This window comes from Typopeltis vanoorti, chromosome 11 (assembly GCF_054136105.1).
Source record: "Typopeltis vanoorti isolate ZY-2024b chromosome 11, IOZ_Tvanoo_1.0, whole genome shotgun sequence".
In the NCBI taxonomy this organism is placed as follows: Eukaryota; Metazoa; Arthropoda; class Arachnida; order Uropygi; family Thelyphonidae; genus Typopeltis; species Typopeltis vanoorti.
The window spans coordinates 74620037-74639284 of NC_143559.1; the positions used below are offsets into that span (position 1 = coordinate 74620037).

A 19248-nucleotide genomic window follows, 5' to 3' on the forward strand; every position below is an offset into this window, starting at 1 on the left:
AGATCCACACACGTAATAAAATAAAGGCATATATAATTCATAAAATTTATTTTTCCACCAGATTGATTCTCAATATGGTGGAAAAATAAATTTTATGAATTTATGTGCTGGTAAGTTTTTAATAACTGGCTTAATAAAAATAAAAAAATAAATTGGGGGGAAGGGGGGAGGGATTAGAATCTCAAAAATTATTTATGATTAAATCTTATTTTTTGTGTGATTAATGTTTTATATATCCTCTTAAATAATATTTGAGAGGATGCTTAAGGGTCAAAGCTGTTAACTGAGAGGAGACCTCCACATAGCCTTTAAAGGAATGCAGTGAACCGACCCAGGGCGTCTGACCTAATGTCCAATCCTCACCGCGTGGTGCACCCTGTTAGGTATCTACCTGGATACTGAATAAATGAGGATGGGCTGGCAATTTGGGATTTAGCTGATCAAATTGTATTCTTACTGGCTTAAACCACAAATAAAATGATGGTACGACATGACAATATTTCATGAGGATTGGAGCATCGGCCAGCTAAACAAGGGGCCCCATTGTTTTCACCAGGGAACCAGAGCGAATAGTGAAAAGTCAGCTACTGGCACAAATCCTGAAACACACCCCAATTCAACATCACCAGAGTTCAAGATCGGTACTATCAACATAAGAAGCCTGAATGGCAAAGAAATGGAGCTGGCTGAGGAACTGGATAAGTACAACATCGAAATAATAGGGGTGGCTGAAACAAAAAAGACAAAAACTGGTGAGATCTTTCTAAGCAATAAATACAAAATGTAGTATTCAGGCAATAAAATCAAAGAAAAGAAGAAGAAGCTATAGTATTCAACACTAAACAAGGCTAATCATCTTGAATGGTAGACAATACCAAGTAGAGTGAAGTGGGCAAATATCAGAATGGGACAAGGAGATTTATTTGCCAATGGTCCCACAGAAGGTTCTACAAAGGGAGAAGTGCAGGAATTTTTTTGAGGATTTAGACCAGTTGCTTTTAGAGAAAACAACTAATACAATGAAAAAATGAAAAACAAAAGTTCATCCTTGTTGGAGATCTAAATAGCAGAGTAAGAAATGATTGTCAGATATACAGAAATATATGGGGAAAATTTGGAGAAAAGAGCAAAGCTAATAATAATAGCAAATACCTGTTGGATTTCTGCTCAGGACATGGACTGGTTATTACTAACACCATGTTCCAACATAAAAATGTGTACAAATTTACATGGAGAGAAGAGGCGAGGAATAAAAATAGTCTCATAAAAATGTGCACAAATTCACATGGGGAAAAGAGGCAAGGAATAAGAAAAGTCTCATTGACTATGTTATTGTTGACAGTGATGTTTTCTCCCTGATGCAGGACACCAGAGTGTACAGAGGATTTAAAATTCGAAGTGATCATAGTCTTAAGCATGATAAAATTGAATTTCATATTGAAAAGAAGAACATGTAAGAAAGTTTTAAAGCAAATAAAAGTTGAATAGCTCTCAGATGTGAACTGTAGACCTAAATACACAAACATTAATAAAAAAAAAAATTAAAAAGAGTTAGAGAACAGGAATCAAACCTTGGAGATTCAGTGGAAAGCCCTGAAGAAAACATTGATTCAGCAAGAGAGGAATATGGTGAGGTTGCCTGCAAGGATAGAAAAATCAAAACTTCATGGTGGACACATGGAGGAAGTTAAAGAGGCTGTGAAGGTAAAAAAGAAAGCATATCAAAAGTTCCTGACACATAAGTCAGCTTGTGCTCTTAGAGAATACAGAGACAAATGTAAGAAAGCTAAACACTGTGTAAAACTAGCTAAACAAAATCAGGAAGTGGCAAAATATTCTGGAGGCTGTTGAAAAAGCTCAAAAATGGAGGAGACGATAAAGGTGATATGAAGAAAAATTGGAGAAAAAGATATCACTGTTGTATGGAGTATTTACTTCAAAAAATTGCTAAATGAAATAAGCAGTGACAGCAGAGTGGTAAAAAACACTCAACAGGCATGCAATCGGGAATACATACTTGAAGTAGAAAAGCCATCAAAAACTTGACATGTGGAAAGGCAGCAGTTGTAGATGATATTTGACCAGAAACGAATTCCAGATGATTGGAGTAGGCTCTCCTAGTACCCATATACAAAAAGGAAAACAAAACTGAATGTGAGAATTACAGAAGTATTTGAGTGTTCTTGGTAAGACTTATGCAAGTATACTTGAGAAACGGTTGAGAAAGACTGTGGAAGGGAAGCATGGTGAAAAACAAGGTGGATTCAGGCCAAATAGAGGCTGCCAGGATCAGATTTTCACTTTACGTAAAATAGTTGAGAAATCATAGGAATATAACAAAGATCTGTATTTAAGTAATGTAGATCTGGAAAAGACATATGACAAGGTGCCAAGAAAAAAGCTATTCAAAACGCTACAGTCGTATGGTGTCAATGGCACATTATATCAAGCAATATTTAGTCTTTATTTGAGTTGCAAGTCAACAGTTAGAATTGAAGGAAGAACAGAACGATGGTTTGAAGTTGAATCTGGTTGTCAGAGAAGGATGTACATTATTCCCTCTGTTATTCATTATCTATATGGATCAAATTATGAAGTGGTATTAAACCTGATCTCAAAATTGGAGATGCTAATCTCAGCTCTTTACTTTATGCAGATGATGTTATACTTCTAAATAAATCCCGCACAAGTCAGTAAGATTCCTTGATTAAATTGCATAACTGTTGTAATAAATTTGGTATGAAAATCAGCAATAACAGGACAAAGGCAATGAAAATAGGCAGAAACATTGAAAATATCAACGGCACTGTGAATGTAGAACCTATAGAACAAGTAAAACATTTCAGCTATTTAGTCACAATTTTTAGCGAAGACATCATCATCATCATCATCAAAAAATTCCTGCTATGTACCCTCAAGGGGTGTACAGGACATGACAGTACTACATGAAAAAATTACATCATTACTAACTTCCTATCTACAATTTTCCTCCAAATCAGTCTGTTACTTGTCAAGACTCCAACATTATCAGATTTTATATTTCTATCGTCTAAGGCACATTGTACCGTGTCAATCCACCTATATCTTGGTCTTCCTCTGGGTCGTTTTCCTGCCAACCTGGCAGAGAACACTTGTTTTGCTAATCTTTCCTCGCCCATTCTGTTTAAGTGACCATGCCACTTGAGATTAGCCCTGCTAACACATTCCTGGATGCCAACAATGTCAAGTTCTTTCCTAATATCCTCGTTTTTAATATGATACTGCCATTGATGGCATGTGTTCACGCCTCTAATCTTTCTCAGGACTCTCATATCTGTGGTCTCTAGTCTTTGATCAAGTATTTTACTTCTGACCCAGCTCTCAGATCCATAAGTGAAAACTGGTTTGAACACTGTCTTGTATACAGCTGATTTAGCATTCCGACTAATTTCTCTCTTATTCCATATGAATTTATTCAATTGACTTCCTACCATACCAGCTTTGTTGATTCTGTTGTCTATTTCCATATTTAATTTACCATCTTCAGTAAAAATTGTCCCTAAGTAGTTGAAATGTTTTACTTGTTCCACGAGTTCTCCGTTCACAACACAGTTGACATTTTCAATGATTCTGCCTATTTTCATTGTCTTTGTCTTTTTATTGCTGACCTTCATACCATATCTATTACAACAGCTATTCAATTTAGTCAGAGAATCTTGCAGACTTGTAGCGGATTTATTTAGAAGTATAACATCATCCGCATAAAGCAAAGAGTTGACATTAACATCTCCAATTTTGATATCAGGTTTAATACCACTTACCTTCATAATGTGATCCATATAGATAATGAATAACAGAGGGGATAATGTACATCCTTGTCTCACACCAGATTTAACATTAAACCATCTTCCTCTACTTCCTTCAATTCTAACTGCTGACTTACAACTCAAATAAAGACTAAGTATAGCTTGATAAAACCCCATTGACACCATATAACTGCAGCGTATTGAATAGCTTCTCTCTTGGCACCTTGTCATATGCCTTTTCCAAATCGACAAAACTTAAATACAGATCTTTGTTATATTCCCATGCTTTCTCGACTATTTGTCGTAAAGTGAAGATCTGATCCTGACAGCCTCTATTTAACCTGAATACAGCTTGTTCTTCACCAAGCTTTTCTTCCACAATTCTTCTCAACCGTTTCTCAAGTATACTTGCATAGATCTTGCCAGGAACACTGAGTTCACTCTGTAATTCTCACATTCAGTTTTATTTCCCTTTTTATATATGGGTACTATGAGAGCTCTACTCCAATCATCGGGAATTCGTCCTCTGTCCAGGTTTTCTGAACTATGCAGTGCAGTCACTGTAAGACTTTTATAACACCATACTTCAGCATTTCTGGTAGAATATCATCTACTCCTACCGCCTTTCCACATTTCAAGCCTTTGATGGCTTTTTCTACTTCAAGTATGGATATGTATTCCTGACTGCATGCCTGGTCAGTGTGTTTTATCACTGTGCTGTCATCACTGCTTGTTTCACTTAGCAGTATTTCAAAGTAATTACTCCATACTTCAAGGATATCTTTTTCTCCTGTTTTCATGTAACCTTTATCATCTCTAACTCCTTTTACAACACTCTTTCCTCCATTCCTAAGCTTCTTCAACAACCTCCAGAATATTTTGCCACCTTCTTGATATTTATTTTCTATATTCTTGCCAAAGTCCTCCCATGACTTTTGTTTAGCTAGTTTTACACACTGTTTATTTCTTACATTTGTCTCTGTATTCTTTAAGAGTAAAAGCTGACTTATTTGCCAGGAACTTTTGATATGCTTTCTTCTTTTCCTTCACTGCCTCTTTAACTTCCTGTGTCCACCAGGGAGTTCTGACTTCTATCCTTGCAGACAAAGTCACCACATGCCTCTCTGGCAGAATCAATCAATGTTTTCTTCAGAGTTTGCCACTGAATCTCCAAGGTTTGATTCCTGTTCTCAAACTCTTTCATTTTCTTTTCAATAATCTTTCTGTATTTTAGTCTACAGTTCACATCTGAGAGCTGCTCAACTTTTATTCGCTTTAAAACTTTCTTACATGTTATTCTTTTCAATATGAAATTCAATTTTATCCTGCTCAAGACTAAATAGTGATCACTTCCAATTTCAAATCCTCTGTACATTCTGGTGTCCTGCACCAGGGAGAAAACATCACTATCAACAATAACATAGTCAATGAGACTTTTCTTATTCCTAGCCTCTTCTCTAAATGTGAATTTGTGCACATTTTTATGTTGGAACATGGTGTTAGTAATAACCAGTCCATGTCCTGAGCAGAAATCCAACAGATATTTGCCATTATTATTAGCTTTGCTCTTTTCTCCAAATTTTCCCAAAATATTTTTGTATGCCTCACAATCATTTCCTACTCTGCTATTTAGATCCCCAACAAGGACCAACTTTTCCTTTTTCATTGTGTCAGTTGCTTTTTCTAAAGCCTCAAAATCCTCCACTTCTACCTTAGTAGAACTTTCTGTGGGACCATAGGCACAAATAAGTCTAATTGTCATGTTCCCCATTCTCATATTTGCCCACATTACTCTACTTGAGACTGACTGCCATTCAAGAAGATTAGCCTCGTATTTTGTGTTGAATACTATGGCTACTCCTTCTTTTCCTTGATTGTCATTGCCTGAATATAACATTTTGTATTTATTGCTCAGTAAGATCTCACCAGTTTTGGTCTTTTTTGTTTTAGTCACCCCTATTATGTCGATCTGGTACTTATCTAATTCCTCAGCTAGCTCCATTTCTTTGCCATTCAGGCTTCTTACGTTGATAGTACCGATCTTTAACTCTGGTGATGTTGAGTTGGGGTTTGTTTTCAGATTTGTTTCAGTAGCTGACTTTTCGCTGTTCGCCCTGGTTCCCTGGCGAAAACAACGGGGGCCTTGTTTAACCGGGCGACGTCCCAGCCGGCATGAAATTTTGTGATGTTGTACCATCATTTTTTATTTTGGTTTAACCAATAAGAATACAATTTGGTCGGCTAAATCCCAAATTGCCAGCCCATCCTCATTCGTTCAGTATCAAAGTAGATACCCAACAGGGTGCACCACAAGAAGGTGAGGATTGGACATTAGGTCAGAAGCCCTGGTCGGTTCTCTGCATTCCTTTAAAGGCTATGTGGAGGTCTCCTCTCAGTTATGCAGCTTTGACCCTTAAGCACCCCTTTTAGCGAAGACAGTAAATTAAATATGAAAATAGACACAACAAAGCCAGTATGGTAGGAAGTCAGCTGAATAAATTTATATGGAATAAGAGAGAAATTAGTCAAAACACTAAATTAGCTGTATACAAGACAGTGTTCAAGCCACTTTCAACTTATGGATCTGAGAACTGGGGTAGAAATAAAAGACTTCACCAAAGACTAGAGACCACAGATATGAGATCTTAAGAAAGATTAGGGGCATGAACAGATGGAATCACTAGCAATATCATATTAAAAATGAGGATATTAGGAAAGAACTCGACATTGTTAGCATCCAGGAATGTGTCAGCAGAGATAATCTCAGGTGGTATGGTCATGAGAGGAAAGATTAGTAAAACAAGTGTTCTCTGCCAGTTGGCAGGAAAAAGACTCAGAGGAAGACCAAGATATAGGTGGAGTGATACAGTAAAAAGTGTCTTACAAGACAGAAATATAAGACATATAATGTTGGAATCTTGAGAGATAACAGATTGATTTGAAGGAAAATTGTTGGTAGGAAATTATTAATGATATAAGTTCTTCATGTAGTACTATCATAATATCCTGTACACCCCTTGAGAGTACATGTCAGGAATTTGATGATAATGATGAATAATATTTGATTTAGATATAATAAAAATAAAACAAAAGTGTATGAAATAAGTGAAATTTGTTGTTTCATTAAAAAACCATTAATAACTTTGTGTTTTTCTGCACGAATGCATGATAACTGATATTTGCAGTGTTTTAGTGGCTCGATCCTCATGTCCAGATGACTTTCAGGTTAGTTGTTAATTTAAGTCTAATGACAATTCTCTTGTCAATGTTTCACTTGGAATCTGTCAGTACTCCTCACTGTCAGCCATAGTGTTACAGTCAGTCAGTCACAGTGTGCACAGCATCAGTCAGTGCTTCTTTCTCAACCTCTACCTTCTTTGGAAATTATGCAACAAGTGCTCCTTTTCTAAGAATAACCCCCCCTACCCAAGTATAAATAAATTCCATTATCAACTGCTTAATTTTGCTCGGAATACTACTTCCTAGGATAATGACCTTATTTTAGGTTAACTACAATTCCAGACAATCTGAAAAATCTTCGAAAGATGTCAAACATGGGAATGTCATTACTTTAAGAAGCAGCCCAGGCAAAATTAAGTGTATATTTGTTGAAATATAATATTCTTGTAAAACTGCTAGCAGCTGGTTTGTCTGTGTCACTATACACTACTACTTTTTTTGCCCAAATGTACTACTGTGAACTGAAGGGCATGCTCTTCTACACTTTATAGCTATTCTTGGTTTAACAAATGGCTTGCCAACTTCTTGAACTTTTAACAATCAGCTCATGTGAGCACTCCAGCGTACCACTGGTTACAATTCACCTCAGAATTGTCAAGAAATATCATGCTTCATTGTTTACTACAAATAAGTGGCATACAGATAAATAAATCTGCTACATTTCCTTGACATTAAGAAACTAATGCATAAAAAGAAATATGTTATAAAAGTAAGCAGCAAAAGAATAATTAGGAATAAAACTATTGATAGGAAAAAACTGGTAATGAAATCTTCTGATAAACTATCCTGGTCACAATACTTAATGAGAACATTCCAGGAAAAGATAATGACAAAAAGAATGAAATTTGAAATTGGTCAGAGAGATCAGATTGGATCTTTATAAAACACTGTACATCTGTAAGAAAACATCAACTGCATTATAAATAAGAAATTTAAAGAACTAATGCAGCTGTTCAGGCAGTTTTTACTGCCTGAACAGCTGAAGAGCAAATCAATATGGAAATTAATCAATATTATAAATCAACAGATACAACTGTGTTCAAATCAATTTTAATTTATGGGCCTAAATGTTGTGCAGAAATAAAAGAAATTATCAGTTTTTGGAATCACTGATATAAGTTCTGAGGAAAATTAGGAGAGTGAACAAATGGAATCAAAAGAACAAGACATTATTTAATATGAAGAAAAATTTAACCAAATTTAATATAAAGTGATGCAGCTGAATCAGAGCATTATATTTCTTTCTTCTTGAAAAGAAAGACATGTAATAGCTGATCATAGGAGACTTAACAAAGAAAATAATAATTAGGAATAAAACTACTGATGGGAAAAAACTTGATAATGAAATCTTCTGATAAACTATCATGGTCCTGCATACTTAATGAGAACATCACAGGAAAAAAAAATAGTACTGATAGAGAAGAGAGTTTCTTTTTTTTTCCCCTTTTTTTTAAAATTTAAGTATGCTGTCTGATATAAAAGTCAAGACTAGTGGTTCTCTCAGCTAAACCTAAACTGCTAGGTGAGTGCAGTTCTATCTGAACAAGCTACTCATGTGTAGAAGGTTACATCTCAATGTGGTTATCAAATGACAATGACCAAAGCAATGCAATGCATTTCACATTCAGAAATGAACAGTAGGTGTTGTTACTACACACTATATTTTGTGATATTTTAGAAACAGAAGTGTATCAAGCTTACGTAAAGTAATGACAAAAAAATGGTGTTATCAGATGGCAACTGAAATACATGAATTATTGAAAATAGTATTTATTAATGAAAACAAGTCATGCAAGTTTTTGAATGAGTCTACTTTTTTCTTTTTTTAAAGAGGAGCAATCCTGTGAAAGTAACAAACAAGAATGCTCACCCTCACTGTTAATGTGCTAGCAACAACAGTTCAGTCTTTTAAGCATGTCATTTAGTGAGGAATGATACATTTCAGTGAAGCACCTAAATAGCAATATTTCTTAGAGTATATATATCAGGAAAAGTACTATTCAATACATGGTAACTTACAATGACAACATTCCAGCATATGTAGTCCAACTTGGGGGCCAAACCTTGTACAGCTGCCTTTCACCATATCATCTTAGACACTAAAAACTCATCATTGAGTCCTGGATCCAAATTTACTGAATATTGTACAGTTTAACTGTACAATATTCAGAATTCAGACTCTGAATTCCAGAGTCTCTGACAGATTTTTACTGAAGTCACATTAAGTATTAAGCCCGGTCGCATCCTCCTGCCTTAATCCACTAAAAGAATGAAATCGGTCAGAGAGATCAAATTGGATCTTTATAAAACACTGTACATCTGTAATAGGCATGCTTACAAAATCTGACTAATTTTAATTCCATCTTTTTTTTTTTTTTTTTTGGCTGTATATAGTATGTATTCCTGCTGAACCCTTAGATATGCAGCTTTAAAATCTAAGAGAGCAGAATACACAAAATTCATGTTGAACTGCTTATTTTTAAAGGATAGCTCTCTCATAGCAAAGCCACAATAAGCCTTTCCTAAAGCCACATTGGTATGGGTCAATTTCCTTTTTAGAGAATAACTGCAAGTACTCTAGCAGCTCACTTTTTTTTTTTTTATACAAAGAACAGATTATCTAACCATTCCCGAGGTTTCCTCTTCTACCCAAACCATGGTAATTAATTCATGTAACTTTATGAGCACCTCTCTTCCTCCAGATGAAAAGTCATGCCTATAGTCCATAACTTGGTAACTTCTTATTTTTCACCTTGAGAACTACTATGGATATTTCATTTAGGTGGTTCAATTTCATTTTGTATGCTGCTATGAAATAACTGTTTAAATGATGGGTAAGCTATCATTAACTAAGTTATATTTTATAGGCTGTGAAAGTATTTTGCCATCTACTCAATACCTTATTACTAAATTTGTTCCTCACTCTGCATATGGTTAATCACAACTTACATTCCTTTCTCATAACTTTCTTATAAAATTCCCTGAGTTCATTAAGCTTTTTCAGCATTTGCATCTCTTTTCATTCATTGATTTCCTATTCACTTTTCTTTCTTTTGTGAAGTCATATTTCTTCCTTCTCTTCCTCCTATATACTTCAAGTGCTCCATGAGTCCCTCATTTGTTGCAGATTCTTTATTACTCTAACTCTGCCCAACTTTTATGCTGCTAATTCTTTTTGCAGTTTACTCAAATTTCATTAATATTTTTATCACTGAAGATGCTAATTCTCTTATTTTCATTTCATAACCTTATATTTCTCTGCTTGCTATGGGATTTGCAGTTTGTAAACAATTCATTTCTTGATACTTACCCTTTAACATTTCTAATGCTTGAAATTATAGGATGTTTAAAAATATCTCACACACTCCACAGATTAGACCTATATCTGACACTTATCAACAAATGATCTATCTGACTGAATGCCATGTAGCCTTATGAATCTTCTTGGACTTAACTACAGCAAACATCATTTTAAAAATATATTCACTATAATTATGCCTGTGGTCCCCAACAAGGTCGCTATAATGAGTTGAGCATATCATGCTAGTGTGTACATATCATACACACTAGCACCAAGTCAATTTCCTATGACTTATTTTCACATCCTCATTTTCTCTCTCTCTCAGCTTCAATAGAGCCCTGTGGAAATGGTGTTTGCATCCACAGTACTAAGCTGCCCTAAGAAAGACAGTTCAAAGTTTGATTCTAGCCACCAACTAAAGAAACTTTTTCTAAGTTTTTTTTTCCCTGACTGGTTCTCAAGTTAGTCAATCTCTGCATGGGAAAGCGATTTTTTTCTCCAATAAACTCAAGGTTTTCATTCCATAAGCTCAAGAAAACTCAGGGCAGAACTCACTATTTCAGATAATAATATATAGTGGCAGAGACTATGAGATGGTAGCACTTGTTTGCAGTATGCTCCTTCTTGGATGCCAATTAAAATTACTAACAGTTGTGGGCCAGCACTGCTATGATTGGCTAAGCATAAAAATTAGTTTTTCCCAACCTCCAAAAAGTTAGTTAGGATAAATGGTCTCGCCTACTCCCTCTGATACATAAAAAGCATTAGCAGTTTTTATTTATTTTTTAATACAACTAAACAAAAGACAATGCAACAAATGAACTTTTAAGTAATACCAGAACTCAATTTGAAAGCTGTTTCAATCAGGGATAAAAACACTGCAAGAAGTGACCTACCCTCTATTTAAGTACACCATTCTAGTTTTCCCAGTTTTAGTCTCCATATTTTCTGATCTATTCATATACCAGCATTAAAGAATATTTAGTAAGAAATAAGCTGGAATATTAAAAGAGCAAAAAATTGCACATCATTTATTACGTAAAGTTGTTATATTAAATGAAACAATTTTCAAATTTTGTTTATCAAAAGATAAACATTAGAAAAATTTTTCAATAAAGAAATGTATTATATCACAATTATTTTATTAATCATTATTTATTACATATAACTGAGAGATATTTAAACTTACCCTTCCATCTATGACAGCAGAGAGACTAAGATAGTCAAATATTTCTGTACAATAACGCCACACAGTAATCGAGCCATACTTCCTCAAACATTCGTCATAGAAACCATATACCTGAGTTATTTGCCTACTTTCATGATTTCCTCTTATTAATGTAATGCGATCAGGATATCTAACCTATACATAAATTATTTTAACTGAGAGATGATTACAGCATTTTAGTATAAAAAAATTAATATATTCTGAAAGAGGATTTGATATTACATCAATAATTTTGTTTAATCCATAATTTCAGATATCAATATTTACTGATATAATTTGAAAAAAGGTTATTCAAACATGTAATTACAATTTTTAATCTTTATAATCAAACTGCAGAATATGTTATCTAAGAAACTTTTTTTCAAGGCAACAACATTTAACTTAAACAATTCAGGTTCTTTGTTTGACAAACTCAAGATTGAAAAGCATTGTCTATGTAGCCTAATAAACAGGAACTATGTTTAAAAATTCTTTCCATTTTGCAAATACATAGTAAGTTTGTTTCTCTCTCTCTCAAAATATGCATATAATAAACAAGAGCAAACTGATAACTGTTCATCTATTCAAAATGTTCTTTTACTGCTAGTAAAAGAACATTTTGTTCTTTTACTAGCATTAAAAGAGGATTGGAAAGTAAAACTTTTAGTTTTACTTTCCAATCTAAAGTACTAATTCTGTTTTACTTTTCATTAGCTTAATTTGACTCTGTACAGGTGGATTTGATTACCAGCTGTGAATAACGTCCGTGAATCTGTTTCTTGATTCAAATTTATAATAATTTAACAAATAAATATAATAGCCAACTTTTGAACTTTTCTTGAGTGCTAAGCAGAACTAGGAACAAAAAAGAGGAAAACATATCTGGTTGGTTGTAATCACTGAGAAGTTATCAATGAAGCTGATGGCATTATGATATACCAATATATTATGTTTGTCCATTCTGCAGAAGTAACAAAGGAAGCAGTTGAGAAAAAATAAAATAAAAATTAGGTTTAATAGCATTGCATTGCATCCCATGCTCGCAAAGTTACACTTGACATAAATAAGTTTGGGGGAGGTCTGATTATGAAATGTCATGTCATTTGTACAGTATCAGTAATTCAACCTTGGTATATATCTCTCCTGGGTCTGGCTCCCACTGATGAGACCAGCATCAAGTTTAAAACCCTTCCCATAATGCTTAGCTGTTTGCTTATGCTTGAATAAAGGATTACACAAGAATATAATTTTTCAGCAAGTTTAATTTAATTTCTAACCAAGTAGAAAAACCTTCTACAGTATCAAGAGTCCACAAATAAAAATGGTAAGCATATATTAGACTATTTGCAGTAAATTCATCATGAATTTTGCAAGAATTCTTGCAAATTTGAAGATGAATCGGTGAAACAGAATTCATTAGAATCAGAAATGGAATTATTGAGAGTTAGGGAAGTTAATGTCATACCAGTTTAACTGGTATGGTATTATGAATGTGAGTTTCATATGATGTTGGTATGATTCTCTCAGTTACTGGGTTGTCTTGGAGACAGGGAGAATAAATGTAAATATGTAAACGGAACTTTTTGTGTGTTTTTTTCTTTTGTTTATGGTTTAAGCAGTAATTTGTTTAACAGAAACTAGTCTTGTAGAATAAATTCATACAAGACATCACAATGTGAATTTTTTACAAAAACTGGTCAAGGCAATTTGGTCATTTCAGTCTAAATAACTATGTTAAATATTGCCTTCTGGAAAAAGAATGCCAAAAAAGTGCCACACGACATTTTGTCAGAGTTATAATTTTTATGATATTTTAGAAAGCAATAAACTTTTGCCTGTCTAAATCAGGGGGCATTGACAATCAGGACTAGCAAATCTTCTTGTTATGGTGTAAAAATTCAGTGCTCAAAGAAGTGATACAAAATATAACAAACTATTCAGGTGGATTTGACTACAAAAAAACAATGGAAAAGATATTTGAAAATGAATATATTAAGGATTGGAAGTTGGAGCAGCATTCCTTAAAGCAAAAACAAGAACTAATTGAAGAATTAGATATGCAAAATTTTAAAATAGCAGATATCAGAATAAATATCACATATTTTTCAATGGAGTAGAGAAACAACAGAGAACTAAAGCAAGGGTAGAATAATACATGTGGATTTTCAAAATGATATAAAAAATGGGAATCATCATCATCAAATTCTTGACATATACCCTCAGGGGGTGTACAGGATATAATAGTACTACATGAAAAACTTACATCACCAATAACTTCCTATCTACAATTTTCCACAAAATCAATCTGTTACCTGTCAAGACTCCAACATTATCAGATCTTATATTTCTTTCTTCTAAGGCACTTTTTACTGTATTAATTCAGCTATATCTTGGTTTTCCTCTAGGTCTTTTTTCCTGCCAATCTGGCAGAGAACACTTGTTTTGCTAATCTTTCCATGACCATTCTGTTTAAGGTACTTGCCATTATTATTAGCTTTGCTCTTTTCTCCAAATTTCCCCAAAATATTTTTGCATGTCTGACATCATTTCCTACTCTGCCCAACAAGGAGCAACTTTTCCTTTTTCATTGTGTCAATTGCTTTCTCTAAAACTTCAAAAAACTCCCCCACTTCTACCTTAGTAGAACCTTCTAATATGCACAAATAAGTCTTATTATCCAGTTCCCCATTCTGCCCCATTCTGATATTTGCCCACATCACTCTATTTGATACTGCCTGCCATTCAAGAAGATTAGCCTCATAAACATGGGAATTTGTATCTGAAAGAACACTGAGAATAAAAATAAAACTGCAAAATAAAACTAATATAATCAGTGCCTATAACTGCAAAGAAGAGGTAATCTAAATCAGAAATTGAAGAATTTTATGAAATGTTTCAAACTAAAAAAAAAAAAAAAATGTATATATAGTCTAATTAATAATACTAGCAAGAGACTTAAATGCAAGGATCGAAAACAGTGTAACTCCGGGAACATGTCAAATATTCAATGAAACAACTGAAAATTCAAATGGAATAAGACTGCTTCAATTTTGCATACCTAACGAATTTAGAATAAATAATACGTTCTTTAATTGTAAGGGTCAATCAACACGATATAATGTGGAGAAATAACAGAGGACAAATGTCTACCATAGATTATATGGTAACAAACAGAATGGTAAAGTCAAATAAATAAATTTTAGTTTAATCCTTTATCCAAGTGTAAGGAAACAAAATTTGCACCTGAAGTATCTTCAGGACTGAGACAACTCGTGGTAAAGATGGACCAAGCTCACATCACTCCTTGTCCCAGTATCTCCCATAAACGCAAAGCACATCTCTTTGCAAACATGTATAATGCTATGCATTAAGGGAAGGGCCACTACACAGACCGGTTTCGACCTTAATTGAGGTCTCGTCAATGGGAGCCAGACCCAGAAGTGGTGATACTAAGGTAGAAGCAATGGAAAGGTCATATTTACCTATATGAGTTGCCAAAATTATTAATAATTTATTAATTACTCTGGATTTAGAGAAAGATGTTGGAAGTTTTTTTTTTTTTTCCCCTCACTTGGTTAGACTATAATAAATTTAGTTTAATCCTTTATCCAAGTGTAAGCAAACAAAGTTTGCACCTGACGTGAGCTTCTTTATGAGTTGCCTCAGTCCTGAAGATACTTCAGGTGCAAACTTTGTTTGCTTACACTTGGATAAAGGATTAAACTAAATTTATTATAGTCTAACCAAGTGGGAAAAAAATTCCAACATCTTTCTCTAAATCCAGAGTAATTTAATAATAAGGTGGTACTCGTATAGGTAAATATGACCTCTCCATTGCTTCTGCATTAGTATCACCATTTCTGGGTCTGGTTCCCACTGACGAGACCTCAATAAAGGTCGAAACTGGTCTGGATAGTGGCCCTTCCCTTAATGCATAGCATTATACATGTCCGCAAGGAGATGTGCTTTGCATTATGGGAGATACTGGGACAAGGAGTGATGTGAGCTTGGTCCACCTTTACCACGAGTTGCCTCAGTCCTGAAGATACTTCAGATGCAAACTTTGTTTGCTTAAATAAAGGATTAAACTAAATTTATTATAGTCTAACCAAGTGGGGAAAACTTCCAAAGTCAAATAAAATATTGGATATTAAAGTACTAACTTACATCTACAGATGCTGGAAGTGATTGCTGACTACTGATGGGAAAATTGGAATTATTACAAGAAAAAGCTCAAGAACAGACTAAAAGATTGGAAAAAATTCAAAATGAATATTAAACAACCAATGAATAGGATAGAAACAAACTTGAAAATACAAAACAAGATGAGCTCTTGGTATATTGGAGAAATAAAAGCACTATAAAAAAAAAATTAAAAAAAAGCATTTAATAAACATTTGCAAGATAAGAATAATATAGCCAAATATGAAGAGTATAAAAAATAAGAAATGAAATACATAAAATAATACTCATACTCATAAAACAAAAATGTTGAGAAGACTAAACAACCGGAACACAACTTTTACAGACACAGAAACAAGTATGGAGAATGATCCAAAAATTAAAGAAAAGAAATTTGTGAATACCTAAATACCAGTCACAGAAATAGACCAGTGAGAAAACTATTTTACCAAATTCTATGAAGGCAAAGAAGAAATAAAAATGTCAGAAATACTACAAGCAGAAAACATAGATGAAATTAAATCAATACTAACTTAAATAGAATCAGTTATCACAAAACTGAAAAATAGAAAATCAGCTGGAAATGACAGAATTTATAAAAAATTATTAAAATATAGAGATAAAAAAATGTGTGAAAACATGAAAAATTTAATCAAATATATATTTAAGACAATAAACATCTTAAATTTGGATTTATTAAATTAGGATTTATTTGTTTCATAGACTTAGAGAAGGCTTTTGCCAGAATGAGATTACAAGATGCACTGAAAGTAAGAAAGATACCACTGTAAATCATTGCAATGATCAAAGATATATACATAAAAAAATGAATGTAATAAGATATCATCACAACAAATGCACAGAAAATCCCTATAAAAGAAGGGATCATAGTCCGCGTGGTTAGCCTAGTGGCTATGCGCTTCGCAACCATATGCCTGGGGAAACAGTGTCCTAGGTTCGATTCCCGTCGCTGATGTGAGGAGCTGAAGGATCTTCGTCAGCCATAGCCAAGTTAGCCAGTCTTGGGCGTGGACAGCAGGTTTTTTTCCCCAGTTTATTCTGGGGTTTTTCATCCCGCAAAGCAGGCCTTGAGAACTCAACATTACAGGCCATAGGATACACCGGGGCATAGGGCTGACCACCTTATCCTGTAAACGGAGTGAGGTCCGATGATTAATGGACCCTCGACACCGCAAGGTAAAAGAGGGTATAAGGAAGATGAGATGAGATGAGACATCTTAAATTGACAAAAAATTCTCAATGAATGGAGGATGAATAATACAATAACAAATTTTAAAGAAGGAATAAAATATGAATCCAAAAACTACCTATGAATAAAATCATTCTTCACTACCTGAAATATGTACAAAATTTATCATAGAAGAAGAATTAGAATCAAAACTAAATTGTAATGATGAACAACAAGGATTTCATAACAAGCAAATAACAGAAAATGCATTAGAATTTAACAAATAGGATTTATTTGTTTCATAGACTTAGAGAAGGCTTTTGCCAGAATGAGATTACAAGATGCACTGAAAGTAAGAAAGATACCACTGCAAATCATTGCAATGATCAAAGATATATATACATAAAAAAATGAATGTAATAAGATATCATCACAACAAATGCACAGAAAATCCCTATAAAAGAAGGGATCATACAAGCAATTCCGTAAGTCCAAGTTTATTTAACATAAATATGGATGAAATATAACAGAATTTAAGAAACAGAAATTAAATGGAATAAAAATTAACACAGAAAATTTAAATTTGGTTGGAAATGCAGATGATTACTTGTAGAAAATGAAGATGATCTATAAAAACAATTATTTAAACTCCAACAGATATACAGCAGCTTTAACATGAAAATATCAAAATCAATTGTAACTGCAAAAGAACCAATAAGATGCAAACTGGAACTAAATGGGAAAATACTGGAACAAATAATGAAATTCAAATATTTAGGAAATACCTGTAAGAGTGAAAATGTAACACAGAATGCAAGTAAAACAATAATCCCTGAAAGCTAATAAAATATCAGGAGGTATAAATTCATCTATATGAAAAAATAAAGATCTAACGAAAAAAACACAAAAGTAAGAATCTACAATCACTAGCCTGATTTAGTAAGGCATATTTTGACATATGCACATGACATAAGAACAGAAAAACATCAAAAATACAATATAAAACAAAATTTTACAGAATAAAAAATGAAATGATATATGAAGAATGTCAATTACAACCCATAAATGAATGGATAAATAAAGAAAATATTAGAATGGAATAAATATGCTAAAATGGATGCAAAAAGAATAGCTAAATTAGCAAGAAAACTGGAAACTGAATACCAACTGGCACACCAAAAAAAATGATGGACAGACTGCTTGCATTGAAGTATTAAGATGCAACTAGCTGAAGCTTAAAGCAGAAAGAAGAGAAAAAAATTAATATAAAAAATCATATTATTAAGTGTTCATTTTTCTGTTTCAATGAGCATATAATTATATCAGAATTGTGAAATCTTGTCACATTTAGGTTAAGCATGATCAATGAATGATACAATGCATAATTACAGGATGATGATTTTCCTCCCCTATGAGGCATAGTCTCATATATAGTTGACACTATATACGAAAGAAAACACTACAGAACACCTACAGGTGTTCTATAGTGGGGAGTCAGTAGGTGTTCTATAAAAATTGCCTATTTTACAAGAACATTAAACTAACCAGCCTTTCATGATATAGCCTTGAAGTGAACTATAAATAAATAAAGAAATGAATAGTAAAAAAAATTATGTTAAAACATAAATTTAGTCAGTTAAATATATAATATAACATAATATAATATAATATACAATATAATATAACATAAATATATAATATATATAACAAATCTGAAAACAAACCCCAACTCAACATCACCAGAGTTAAAGATCGGTATCAACGTAAGAAGCCTGAATGGCAAAGAAATGGAGCTGGCTGAGGAATTAGATAAGTACCAGATCGACATAACAGGGGTGACTGAAACAAAAAAGACCAAAACTGGTGAGATCTTACTGAGCAATAAATACAAAATGTTATATTCAGGCAATGACAATCAAGGAAAAGAAGGAGTAGCCATAGTATTCAACACAAAATACGAGGCTAATCTTCTTGAATGGCAGTCAGTCTCAAGTAGAGTAATGTGGGCAAATATGAGAATGGGGAACTGGACAATGACACTTATTTGTGCCTATGGTGCCACAGAAGGTTCTACTAAGGTAGAAGTGGAGGAATTTTTTGAGGCTTTAGAAAAAGCAACTGACACAATGAAAAATGAAAAGTTGGTCCTTGTTGGGGATCTAAATAACAGAGTAGGAAATGATTGTGAGACATACAAAAATATTTTGGGAAAATTTGGAGAAAAGAGCAAAGCTAATAATAATGGCAAATATCTGTTGGATTTCTGCTCAGGACATGGACTGGTTATTACTAACACCATGTTCCAACATAAAAATGTGCACAAATTCACATGGAGAGAAGAGGC

At 33.5% G+C, this 19248-nt stretch overlaps 1 protein-coding gene across 3 annotated transcripts in view; it reads right to left on the reverse strand.

The window, feature by feature from the left end:
* The window catches only part of Pp4-19C (protein phosphatase 19C), a 156269-nt gene that overhangs the window by 52275 nt on the left and 84746 nt on the right, over positions 1-19248 (reverse strand). For all 3 annotated transcript variants that reach the window (XM_090400674.1, XM_090400673.1, XM_090400675.1), the window contains one exon: positions 11516-11689. In XM_090400674.1, coding sequence (XP_090256800.1) covers positions 11516-11689 — 174 coding nt within the window. The remainder of the gene's footprint in view (positions 1-11515; positions 11690-19248) is intronic.